We start from the raw sequence: 11,927 nt of genomic DNA, 5'->3' as shown, positions 1-11,927 counted from the left end.
ATGCTATGGTGTTTTTGTAAAAATATATTTTAAATAAAAATATATTAAAATTATAGTTTTTATTTTTATTTTTGAACAAACACATCAAAAATATAAAAAATATCAATGTAATATTTTTAAATAAAAAATAGCTTAAGAATATTATAAAGAATTTGAATTGCAAAAACAAAGAAGTGATATCGGTTTGAGATTTTTGTGGGACCCGGCAGCGAAGATAAAACGGCCCCGGCCGTTGGATTTATTGACCAGTCTTTATATCACATGGGGACCTGGATATGTATACTTTTATTTGTTACGACAGCTGAAAGAAGAAATGAATCAAGGCTGAGTGGTCCTAGAATGACGAAAAAAGTTCCATATATAGCAACGGTCAACGTTGTCCAGCACGATTTTTTTTAGGTCAGGCTACGATTTCCCCGTCCAATTTTTGAAGCCTGTTATTTGTTGCATCGCGTGTACACGAGCTGATGCTTGATGTATTCTGTGTATAGCTTAGATTTTATTCAATTTAATAAAAGTTTATTTTTTTTATATTTTTTTTTATATTTTTAATTAATATTTATACGGTGTTTTTAAATTATTTTGATAAATTGATTTAAAAATATTTTTAATTAATATTTATATGGTGTTTTAAAATTATTTTGATAAATTGATTTAAAAATATTTTTTTAAAAAATATTTTTTTAATATATTTCTAAATAAAAATTACTTTAAAAAGTAATTCCAGCCATATTTTTAAACAGGTTTCACATAATATAGTTGTTAAATAGTACATTGCTGCTATTTTGTTTTTCAAAGTATTTTTAAAAATAATTTTTTTTTTATTTTTTAAATTTTATTTTTAAATAAAAAATACTAAAAATAAATTTTAACAAGAGATTAAATTAAAATTTACTCTCAAGCACACGTAATGTAATGTAATGCAAAGACAAGCCGTGTGCATTCATTACATTGTTGACAGGCCTTTTATTACAAGTTGAGCTACGATATTTATTGTTTGGAAAACTGTAATATACGACAATTTCAACTTGAAAATTTCATGGATAAAACCGGACACACGTAGTGAACATAATATTGTTGATGATACGATCGAGTTTTATGGAATTACATATATGTATTTTTGTATGAATAGGTTCATTTTTTATAAATCTAATTTGTGTAGTCGAGCGTGTTTTGCTAAGAACAAACAATGTAATCGATACTTCACTTGGGTTTGTTAGATTATAAATGTTTAAAAATGCGGCCTAAATAGAAATTTGTCAAAATCTAATTTAATTTTTTATATTTTTATATTTATTTTAATATAATAATCTCAAAAACAAATTTTAAAATTAAAAAAATATATTTTTTATATAAAAATATTTTAAAAAATAATTGTTACTTCACTTGAATTTCTCAAATTAAGCACCAAGTTTGCCAAATTAGGTATAATGTGATTTCCTTCATTTAATAATGAAGGATGCCAAGAAGTAGTTTGTTGTACCAAGACAATATGGTTTGAAATTAATGGCAGAACTTCCCCCGACTCCGGTACCGATAACAATAAGTTAGGCCAACTCGAGGCTTGTTACTTGATATTTTAGCGAGTTTTGTTCTGAAATGATATGTATTTCTCTCCGATGAAAGAAATGATTTGAAAATGAAATTGTTGTTATTAATTTCAACATGGATACCAAGAACTGTCAAAGAGAATGGTAACAATGGCTATCAGCAAGTTCTCATTCATAGAGAAATGATGAAATATTCCCTCCTTATTTACATAAAACGAGAGTGAAGAAACTACACACACACAGAGACACAGATGAATGATTTTTATGGTTGGATGGGGGTGTTCTAACTAAAAATTTTCACCCTTCCAAGTCTTTCAAATGATGAATGATTTTTATTACCAGTAAATGCAAGTAAACAGTAATAATCATGTTAGGAACTGGAAATGGGATTGGCCGACAAGGTAGCAAAATTAAGATCTGTGAAAAATATTTGGAGCGCAGGTCTCACCTATAACAGGCATCCCAAAACACAAGGGTAGGTGCAAGAATATTACCCTTCACGGTTTACACGTCCCCATCTCCTCCTCGCTCTCTTATTGTTCTTTTCTCCTAGTCCTTCGGCTTTAAGCCAGACAGATGCCTCTCTCCATCTAAGTCTCTCCATTTGATCGTCAAACTCTTTAACTCCTCATCTCTCTAGGGACTTTTACAACAACATTGCAGGCCGTTCTCTCTCTCCCCATTTGTCCATATAATCTGACAGACAGGCACTTCTTTCTCTACCCTCACATACCCTTGCCTTCTTTCCTTCTTTATCCTTCGAATGTACTTTCTTTAAGGTTTCCTTGTCACACCTTACCAGCAGCTCTTCAAGTCTCTCTTCTTCTTTTGATCCCATCCGTTACGCTCCAGAAACTCTCTCTCAATTTCTCTTTTCCTCAGCCAAAAGGGAAAAAAAAAATTTGTTTGTATATTAATCTGTTCACTTTCATGTGCCTCTTTTGCTGAGTTTTCTTGGACAAGAAATCATTTTTGAAATGGGTTTTGCCTGTCTTGGCTATTTTCTCTGAAAGATTAAATACTAACAAGTAAGAACCATAACATAAGCTGAAGAAAAGAGCATCATGTTGGATCTCAATCTTGGTATAACCTATAGTGATTCATCTTGTGATGATAACAACAAGAATAGTATGATGGTAGTTGTTGATGTCGAGAACCACCATCACCAAGAAGAAGAAGAAGCTTCGAGGACTCGTCAAATGGAAGATTCAGCTGCTTCGAACTCCTCCAATATCAACACTACAGAAGATGAAAACTCCTCAAACAACAGTAACTCTGCTTTCATTTTTGATATCTTGAAGAAAGATGAAAATTTTACCAGCACTACCACCATTGATGCTTCAAAGCAGACAAACCCAAACTGTGATTTCACTACCCAACAACTTTCTCCTCAAAGAAGTGGGCTGGAATTGAATTTGCAACCGGGCTTGGCTGTAACAACAGCTACAAGACCACAGTGGTTGAAGCTTTCACAGATGGGGTCTAGTGGGGAGGCAGAACTGACAATTGTGCAGCAAAAACAGCAGCAAAGGAAGAGTAGGAGAGGACCAAGGTCTAGAAGCTCACAGTATAGAGGAGTGACGTTTTATAGGAGAACTGGGAGATGGGAGTCACATATCTGGTGAGTGTGCATGAATTTGCTAATGAGATTTGTTGCCTTCCCAAATTGGTTAAATTGTTTTCTTTCTTTCTTTCCTTTTTTCTTATGCGTGTGTTGAAGAGAGTTGCCTGGTTATTTTATTCAATGATCTTGATTTTTTTTTTTTTTATTGGCGCAGGGATTGTGGGAAGCAAGTATATTTAGGTAAGTAAATGGATGATCTCATAGAGTGACTGAAATTTCCGGCAAGATATTAATTTTGGATGCGATCTTGAATTTATGATGTATTCATGAAGACAATTCATAAACAATTCGTCTTTTTATCGTAAACAGGTGGGTTTGACACTGCTCATACTGCTGCAAGGTAGGAATTTTGTTATTTTTCCTCTCTTATGATTCGAAGAATTCCTGTCTTGAGTAAATTAGAAAGTTTACCTAATTTGTTCCATGTTCCTGCTTTAAATGGAGTTGTTTTTTTTTTCCTGAATTTGGATCTTATTTGTTCAGGGCGTACGATCGAGCAGCAATTAAGTTTCGGGGAGTTGATGCAGATATCAACTTTAATCTAAGCGATTATGAAGAAGATATGAAGCAGGTGGGGATTCTGTTTAATCATAAATTGTTATCTTTTTTCTTCTTTTTGGTTGGGTGAGGGGGTTGGTGTGGATATTAATTGCAATATTGGTTGATATGCAGATGAAAAACCTTAATAAAGAAGAATTTGTTCACATCCTTCGTCGCCAAAGTACCGGTTTCTCACGAGGCAGCTCAAAATACAGAGGTGTGACTCTTCACAGATGTGGCAGATGGGAAGCTCGAATGGGGCAATTCCTTGGAAAGAAGTGAGAACCCTTAAACTGAAAATTTTTTTTAAAAAATTGCTATTGTGAAATGATGAAAAATTTTAAAAAATTGCTATTGTGAAATGATGTTAGGACATGTAATTGTTCAAAACTCGATAAGCATTGTTGTATACTTCAGTTGGATTCTAAAAAACTTAATAATCAAGAAACAAGATTTAAGATGTCTATTTCAAAGAGAAGAATGCTCAGGCAACACTTTCTCTGATTATCAGGTATATTTATCTTGGATTATTCGACAGCGAAGTAGAAGCTGCAAGGTCCTTATGATCTTGAATTTGATCTCTTTGATTCTAATTGTTACTCGTATCTGGATAATTTTTAAACGCTAACACATAATGCCACCTTCATTTTCTTATCATCCAGGGCTTATGACAAGGCAGCCCTCAACTGCAATGGAAGGGAAGCAGTAACCAATTTTGAGCCTAGCGTTTATAAAAGAGATACAGTTTTCGATACGAATTATGGAGGTACAAATAGACTATTATGATACTGTAAAAGGACGGAGGTTTTTCCTTGTTGATTATTAATATAACATTTTCTGTTCATATGAATGCAGGAAGTGGCCACAATCTTGATTTGAGCCTTGGAATTTCTCAGCCAACGAATGATCCTAAAGGGAACGACAATTTGGGAGATGGCCATTGTAGTTATGGTGGTTGTGAAATGCCCATCAAAGAGAGACAAGCGGTATTATTCTTTCTAAGATGCCCGAAACTTGGTATTTTTTTTTGTTTTTTTTGTTTTTTACCATGTTCACAGTAAAACTTATTCTCGTCTCTCTTTTCATTCTTTGGGCATATGTTAATACATGTGGCTGGTTTTATCCCGTTCTCTTCTCAAAATGTTTGTAAATATAGCTGTTGGTAATTGATACCCCATTGTGTTATAAAAGGCTGAGGGCACTGCTGCTGCACATATGGGTTTAGAGACGCTTCATGGTCTACCAATAGCATCAAGGAACCTTCCGACATGGTCTGGCATGTTCCCTGGTTTATCATCAAGCTATGAGGTAGTTCCGTTCTATTTATTTTCCCTTCCTCGTTTACAGATGATTTAGCTTCCAAGAATAACTTTCATACAACAGCAGAAAAACTGTTCCATAAAACGTAGCATCTGAAAAAACCATCTTGGCCTGGATATTTGAACGATGAAACTGCTTTTGAATTAAACAGCTGTTTGTTTATGCATTCCAAATTATGTTTGAGGGCGTTTTAAAAGTGTGTTTGACATGAAAAAGTATAAAATTAGTGTTTTTTTAGTGTTTTCTGATAATTTTGATGTGCTGATGTTAAAAATAAATAAAACAAAATATTTTGATGTATTTTCAAGTTAAAAATACATTGCGCACTACCATATCAAATACTCACCTGGGTGTTATGGCAACGACCATTGTTTTGTTAATCTAAACATTGAAATGCCATCGTTTATCCTTTATGATATTTGAGGACATAATTTTAGGAAGTAGTGTCATGCCAGATGTGACACATTGTAACTAGGTGCTTCTTTTCCAATCTCCAAAACATGTAATGTCTATAGGGATTCTGCTCATTTACATGTCATCTTCAATTGAAAGAAATGTTTTAAAATTAACTGTCGGTGCTGATATTTTTCGCATTAGTTTTTGTACTAGTATTGATTGATCATATGCTGCAGGAAAGGGCTCCGGAGAAGAGGTTTGAAGCAGTTTCTTCACCGAGATTCTCAAGCTGGCCATGGCAGATAAATGGCAGCAACAATGTTGTTGCTACAATGCCTCAGCTCTGTGTTGCAGCATCATCAGGATTCTCTTCTTCGACCAAAACTGTTCCTTCAGCTACTCTTCCATTCAACCAACAGAACCATTTCGCCAACAACAACCCGCGACTTGCTGCCTTCACCACATCTGCCACCAACCCCTCGTTGTACTACTCTTATACGAGCTAATTAACGTTAACACCTTGAGTGCATTTGCCATTGTGCTAAATTAAGCAAGCAAGAAAACTGAATCAATTGTAGTCTGGAGTTGATACTATTTTGATTTGTAATATAACAGGAAGCATAGATATGCTAATAATCTGTTCAGCTGCATCAAGAGAAATCATTGAGGATTCCGAATCCTCGTCATTTGTCAATGAAGTGGTCGCTCTCGGACTCGAATTTACACCATTAAAGGCTGTAGCCCTGCAAAGCAATGCTTTCAAATTGCTCAGGTTGCAGCAACGTTTTCAAATATCAGTCGGTGGACAAAATATCTGTAAGCTAATGTATATGCACAGAAATATAACAAAAGAACCAGCGAAGAACTGATGATAAAATATTTTACAACTGCATGTAACTATCAGTAGTTTAAGCTTTCAGAAAAACGTTTTCTACAACAACATACCCAGTTCTCTTTATTTCAATGACATTTGAGAAAGATAATAAGTTCATTATCACTACTTGGATGTTTCTTCTTGTCCAGGATAGAGAGTGTAGTCTGTCAGAGGGCAGAAGCTGGTAAAAAACGCATGTCGTTCTCCCTTTGCTATTAATTTACCTCAGACTAAAGTCAAAGACACTAATTCTTGTTTCATGCTGGTACTTGGCACTCGCCAAAATAAATAGAAAGGTTGCATGTATCTTACTAATTATAATAGTACGACAGATTAATTTTTGTTTTTATTTCACTATCACATTAATTAATAAAAGAAAAAAGATATTGTATCCATAACACTATTCTTGTTATAAATTTTTTTGCAGCATTTCTTTTGTGAAATGTATAGAATTAGATTGAAAATTATTTGATTCCATGAAATTCTCAAGCATCACTCTCATTTTTATATCACGTTCAAATACTAGACAATAGACAATCATATCTTTATATTAGATTTGTTTTTAGTTTTTTTACGAGAAAAATAATAAAATTTAAATTTATAATTAATGAGAAAAATAATAAAATTTAAATTCGTAATTACTTGATTATCAAAACTTTAATACCATATTAAAAACTAATTTAACTTAAAAATCTAAAATATTAAATGAGATTTTAAGATATAATTTATATTATTCTCTTACACTTTATAATCTCAATCGAATATAATAAATTATAATAATAAATTTTTTATTTAAAATCCAACTTGAACTAAGTTTTAAATTAAATTTTAAAAAATATTAATATAATAAAACTCAGTTAACTAAGTTTCTAGTAATCTGATTTATCTAATCAAACCTATTCATGCTTTGTTTAATAATTTTTTTAAAAAATTATTTTAATAAAAATAATTAACTTAAATTAATTAAAATTGATACAGTAACTCACTAGCTTATCCAATATAAACTTTTTTTCAAGTCATTCAAAGTGGAGTCTAATAACTGTGTAAAAAATAACAAAATCACTCGAAAAAGGTTTTTTATTTTTATTTTTATTTTTCTTTGATTGTTAAAAAAAACGACGTTTTCCTATCAATAAAATATATTTTTTAACTGTCAGAAAACAACAGTCTAGTAACCATGTCAAAAATGGTAAAATCACTTTCACAAGGAACTTCTTTTCTGTGAATGTTAAAAATGGAAGTACCATTTTTCTATCCACATAATATTTGTTTTACAAAACAGACCAATCTTCAAAGATGGACCCTCAGAACCCAAGCTCTATCCCTCTTCTCCTCCCTTCTTCTTCCCCCACCCCAAATAATGTGGCGGACCATTGATGCTCACTTGAAAACTGTCCGCTTACCTGTCCGTACTGTCCTCCGCTCTCACCACCCAAACCCTCCCTCCCTCACTTCTTTTAAACCACCAAACTCTCTCCATGTTTTCTCTCTCTCCAAAACCCTAACTAACTCCTCATCAACCCCCTATCCCCCCTCTCCAATTCTCGCTTTCACAACACGCTGCATTAATAGTGTTGCTTTCAGCCGCGGTCGTAATTTGGTGCCTGTGAGGTGCATTTCTTCAATTTCATCCTCCGCCGCTCCAAATCAGCAGCACACGGCTGTGGGCTGGAATGAGCCGGTGACGTGTTCGGAGCTCGGTGATGGTGGTAAAGGCACGAATATCGAGGAGGACGCTCGGCAGTCCATTCCTGTTCGCGCTTTTTTATTCTCTACTAGGTTTTAGTTTTGTTACTTCGATATCTTTTTCTTTCTTTATTCTCTGCAGTTCTAAATTAAACTTAACGGCTAATTATTATTGTTTTTGCTGTAGTGTGGATTTGAAAAGCTTAGTGGAGCAGAACAAGAAAAATTTTATACCACCAACATCGCGAATGACAAATTATGTTGTTCTTAAGTTTGGGAACCTCTCTCAAGCCCCTGTAAGTGCCGTCACATTCATTGAAGTTGCCTGTTTTACTGGAATCAGTTAGAGGATTATGGGAGTAGAGTGGGGTCTTGCTTCTTTTACCGTATCAAATCCGTAAAGGTTGATCTTATTGTGAAATGAACAATGTGAAGTCGATGTCAACGTGTTTATGCTTAAATTGCGCTTTTTTTATGTTTTGAATTAATCATGGATTTTTTTGGTCTCGGTGAAGTTGCTGTTATCAAAGTGAAGTCTACTGTTTTTCCCTTGCATTCTATAGAGGATAGGTGCAATTTACTGTGCAATTAAATCTATTCTCTTGTTAATCATAGTATGAGTAACCCATATGCTTCTCTTTAATGATAAATCAGTTTGAAGGTATTGCTGAAGGTGATTTTAAGTTGTTTTCAGGGTCTGGGCTCTTGCATAAGTGGAAGTAATTGCTGTTACATGGTAGTGTTCCAATATGGATCCATCGTTTTGTTTAATGTCCGTGAACACGAGGTTGATGAATATCTGAATCTTGTAAGGAAGCATGCCTCAGGATTGCTCCCTGAAATGAGGAAGGATGGTAAGCTCTCTTACTGTTTTTATTTTGATTTTCAAAATCACAATGTTACACCTCTACCTTTTAGAGATTGCTCCAAAATCTGAGATAATTTAATCAAGGTAGCTGAAGCACCATAAGTATATTTTTTCATTTTCTCATGATGGTGATGATATGGCAGTTCGAGCATGTAATATATAGAAGAAAGTTATTTTTTCTTTTTGAACCAGGATAAAAGATCCCGTTGAAGCGGCTAATCACATGCATGCTGTTTGTACATCTGGTCGCATAAATTGCATAGCATCATTAATAGCTATTCTGGTATTGCCTGTTTGATTGAAGCAAGATAGGGGATTTTTTGGGTTATTAAATGAGATTATTGCTAAAGGTAATTATCCAGCAGCGGGCATTAAGTAATGAAAAATATGAAGGCAAGGGCTTCTGCTTGTAAAATTTGTGAAAAATGTTGATTAATGCGTCAATGGGGATGCAAAAAGAAATGAGTTAATTGTCATTGAAATCTACTTATTCAAGAACAGAAGAGATGCACAATTAGCTTATTGAAGAGATGCTTTGTTGGTGGAAATGTTGGCATTGATTATTCATTGGATACTATATATTGACTTTATACCATGGAGAGCAGTTCTTTATGCATCTGATTTTGTGGTCTCTTTAGTTTATTTTTACCTTCTCTCTCATGCTATTAATCTATCATGCTCTACCGTTTTGCCATTTATTGAACTTTATTCTATTTTCACAACTGCAAGAGTATGAGGTGAGAGAGAAGCCAACTCTAAACACATGGATGCAAGGTGGATTGGATTACATTATGTTGCAGTTCTTGAACACTGATGGAATACGGACAATTGGTAGTGTTCTTGGTCAAAGTATAGCTCTTGACTACTATGGACGCCAGGTTTGAACCATGATATTCTTTAAGTGTTACATGTGTAAGGTTCATGACTATGTTTTTTAACCTTTTCTTCTTCTCTAGGTTGATGGAATGGTTGCTGAATTTACTGACATAAATCGTGGGATGGAAAAAACTGGAACATTTTCTATGGACAGCAAAAAGCTTTTTCAAATAGTGGGGAAGGCCAATTCTAATCTTGCTGATGTGATTCTAAAGCTTGGGCTTTTTGAGAGGTAAGGGTTTTAATGGCCATTGCAAGGGGAACTGTTTAATTTTGCTTCATTTTAATTGTGGCTATTTTATTGCTCCTATTCTTAGTTAATAGACTAGATAGAGCAGAGTGAACTAAATTAATTTCTGTTGCTGATTCCAATTTAATTTGATATTAAGGTTTAGGGAAAGAAAAATCAAGAAAGAAATTAAAATGAAAAGTTTTTGTTTGCTTGGATATGTGAAGAAAGCCATGCTCTTAGCATCTATTTCTTGTTGTATTTGCACATCCAAATAAAGCATAAAACGATATCTCTTCTCTTTCATTACCCTCTTTTATATATATATATATGATGGTGCTAATTGACCAATATCAAATGGAAGTTCACAGAATGTAGATGTGTAAAAGATAGAAAGATGTCATTTAGACTACAAGGTGAAGCTCCTCCCCCCTCGCCTCCCCAACTTTTTTCTGGAAACCAAATGCATCCTGAATGCCAAAAAATTTTCAACTAGCTCAAGAACCTCCTGGCCCAATCCAATCTTGGTTGGACTGGTAGAGGCCCCACACTATAAGGTCCTTCTAGGAGAAGATGTGATCGGGGGTCGTTGAGGATAGGCTATACCATAAGTGGTAAGATGGATAGTAAGAAGAAAGGGAACGAGGGCCAGAGACTTCAGAAGCTGCAGTCATTTGCTGTTTATTGTGCTGTAGTTGTTGTTTTGTCTCTACGCATGCTGCTACTGGGGCCAACCACCTACTTCTGTCTTTCTGGGTGCCTGACGCATAGTGGGTAATGGCTCTGCTTGCATCGCTAGACCAGACGTTCCCAAGTTCGGGAGACATTTTTAGCCACCTGAAAATGGAAATAAATTAGAAAGGTTCTAATCCTATTGTTAATTTCTAATTGAACCAGGGTTAGCAAATTCGGTCTCTTTCTCACTCTGTTTTTTCTGTTTCATTTGTTATGAGTTTTACTAAAACTCCAAAAAAATACGTCATTGGTTTCAACAGATCAGACATAGCTTGGAAAGATGCCAAATATGCTCAGATATGGGAATATCTCAGAGATGAATTTGAATTAACTCAGAGATTTGCGAGTCTTGATTTTAAGCTGAAGTTTGTTGAGGTACTGCATTTGTGTTAGAAATTAATGTGATTGCACTATTGCTGCTAGTGCTAGAAAGCTGACTTTAACTACAGTGTTACTGTGATGTCTTTCCTTGTCTTTGCAGCATAATATTCGCTTTCTTCAAGAAATTCTACAAAACAGGAAATCAGATTTTTTGGAATGGCTCATCATTGTGTTGATTAGCGTCGAAATCATTATATCCGTTTTCGATCTTGTTCAGAGATCAGGATTTAAATTCCTCTAATCATTGTAGTATTGATGTCTAGTGATACACAGATGAAGGTGGCACTTGCTGTGATTTTTCCTTTCATATAACCTTCGATTTTGTTTCTTTCCAACTTGTAAATAAAATTTGGATTGTATATGTTAACCGAGTTTTTGGCTTTTCGTGGAGCCATAAAGGCTTAGCCTTGGTTTCAAATATCCAATGTATATGCCCTTTTCATGTGTCAGGTAAAGCCACCAGAGATTTCACAACAATTTTTCCTCCATGGCTGCAAAAGTGCATTGTTTTAAATTAAAAGAAACCCTTAAAATGAGTTTATTTTTAATAAATTAAAATATTTAAAAATAAATTAAAACTAACGCTGCTTTTGGAGTGATTGAGGCATCTAATTCCCTGCAAGATTTTAGAAGTTAATGGATCGACGAATATAAGAAACTGAAGAATAAGCTGCCGTACCCTGATCACCTGCACCTTATAGAAAAAGAATCTGTTCCCTTGCAGAATTATTGGCCTGTGCTGCTTATTTAATATGAAGTAGGCCTCGCTTTTCAATTAATCTCGAGAGCTTTTATTGCAGGCCTTTGATTGTGGTTGTCTCGCTGTGTTTAGTGTTCTCTTTAATAAG

The 11,927-nt window shown here is 34.3% G+C and overlaps 2 protein-coding genes across 7 annotated transcripts; both read left to right on the top strand.

Moving 5' to 3' along the window:
• Positions 1-2,040: 2,040 nt before the first annotated feature.
• LOC105138277 (floral homeotic protein APETALA 2-like) lies at positions 2,041-6,158 on the top strand. 4 transcript variants are annotated; one of them, XM_011044667.1, is made up of 10 exons: positions 2,041-3,171; positions 3,329-3,354; positions 3,484-3,514; positions 3,658-3,745; positions 3,847-3,992; positions 4,226-4,270; positions 4,377-4,480; positions 4,570-4,700; positions 4,903-5,022; positions 5,667-6,158. In XM_011044667.1, the coding sequence occupies exons 1-10, from the start codon at positions 2,615-2,617 to the stop codon at positions 5,934-5,936; spliced, it is 1,518 nt and encodes a 505-aa protein (XP_011042969.1). In that variant the 5' UTR covers positions 2,041-2,614; the 3' UTR covers positions 5,937-6,158. The 4 variants fall into 4 exon arrangements, with proteins under 4 accessions (XP_011042969.1, XP_011043690.1, XP_011045163.1 ...); XM_011045388.1 differs by having other exon boundaries at positions 2,042-3,171; positions 4,906-5,022; XM_011046861.1 differs by lacking the exon at positions 4,226-4,270 and having other exon boundaries at positions 2,043-3,171; positions 4,906-5,022.
• A 1,411-nt stretch (positions 6,159-7,569) lies between these two features.
• Positions 7,570-11,528, top strand: LOC105136946 (uncharacterized). 3 transcript variants are annotated; one of them, XR_844640.1, is made up of 8 exons: positions 7,570-8,083; positions 8,178-8,286; positions 8,685-8,844; positions 9,588-9,736; positions 9,815-9,966; positions 10,328-10,861; positions 10,959-11,073; positions 11,180-11,528. XR_844640.1 is itself a non-coding variant. In XM_011042855.1 (7 exons), the coding sequence occupies exons 1-7, from the start codon at positions 7,665-7,667 to the stop codon at positions 11,318-11,320; spliced, it is 1,245 nt and encodes a 414-aa protein (XP_011041157.1). In that variant the 5' UTR covers positions 7,572-7,664; the 3' UTR covers positions 11,321-11,528. The 3 variants fall into 3 exon arrangements, 1 of the variants encoding a protein (XP_011041157.1); XR_844696.1 differs by lacking the exon at positions 11,180-11,528 and having other exon boundaries at positions 10,328-10,825; positions 10,959-11,050; XM_011042855.1 differs by lacking the exon at positions 10,328-10,861 and having other exon boundaries at positions 7,572-8,083.
• The last annotated feature ends 399 nt before the right edge of the window (positions 11,529-11,927 follow it).

Source organism: Populus euphratica, unplaced genomic scaffold, assembly GCF_000495115.2.
Source record: "Populus euphratica unplaced genomic scaffold, PopEup_1.0 scaffold1.1, whole genome shotgun sequence".
Classification (NCBI taxonomy): domain Eukaryota; kingdom Viridiplantae; phylum Streptophyta; class Magnoliopsida; order Malpighiales; family Salicaceae; genus Populus; species Populus euphratica.
Note: the sequence above shows the minus strand (reverse complement) of the source record. Positions and strands in the feature narration are given on the sequence as shown.

What these genes read in the sequence shown, in the direction of transcription:
- LOC105136946 (XM_011042855.1), top strand. Translation starts at nt 7,665, where the DNA reads ATGTGGCGGACCATTGATGCTCACTTGAAAACTGTCCGCTTACCTGTC. An exon ending in GGAACCTCTCTCAAGCCCCT is followed by an intron (nt 8,287 to 8,684) that starts GTAAGTGCCGTC and finishes AGTTGTTTTCAG; the next exon opens with GGTCTGGGCTCTTGCATAAG. An exon ending in TTGACTACTATGGACGCCAG is followed by an intron (nt 9,737 to 9,814) that starts GTTTGAACCATG and finishes CTTCTTCTCTAG; the next exon opens with GTTGATGGAATGGTTGCTGA.
- LOC105138277 (XM_011044667.1), top strand. Translation starts at nt 2,615, where the DNA reads ATGTTGGATCTCAATCTTGGTATAACCTATAGTGATTCATCTTGTGAT. An exon ending in ACTGCTCATACTGCTGCAAG is followed by an intron (nt 3,515 to 3,657) that starts GTAGGAATTTTG and finishes TTATTTGTTCAG; the next exon opens with GGCGTACGATCGAGCAGCAA. An exon ending in GTTTATCATCAAGCTATGAG is followed by an intron (nt 5,023 to 5,666) that starts GTAGTTCCGTTC and finishes CATATGCTGCAG; the next exon opens with GAAAGGGCTCCGGAGAAGAG.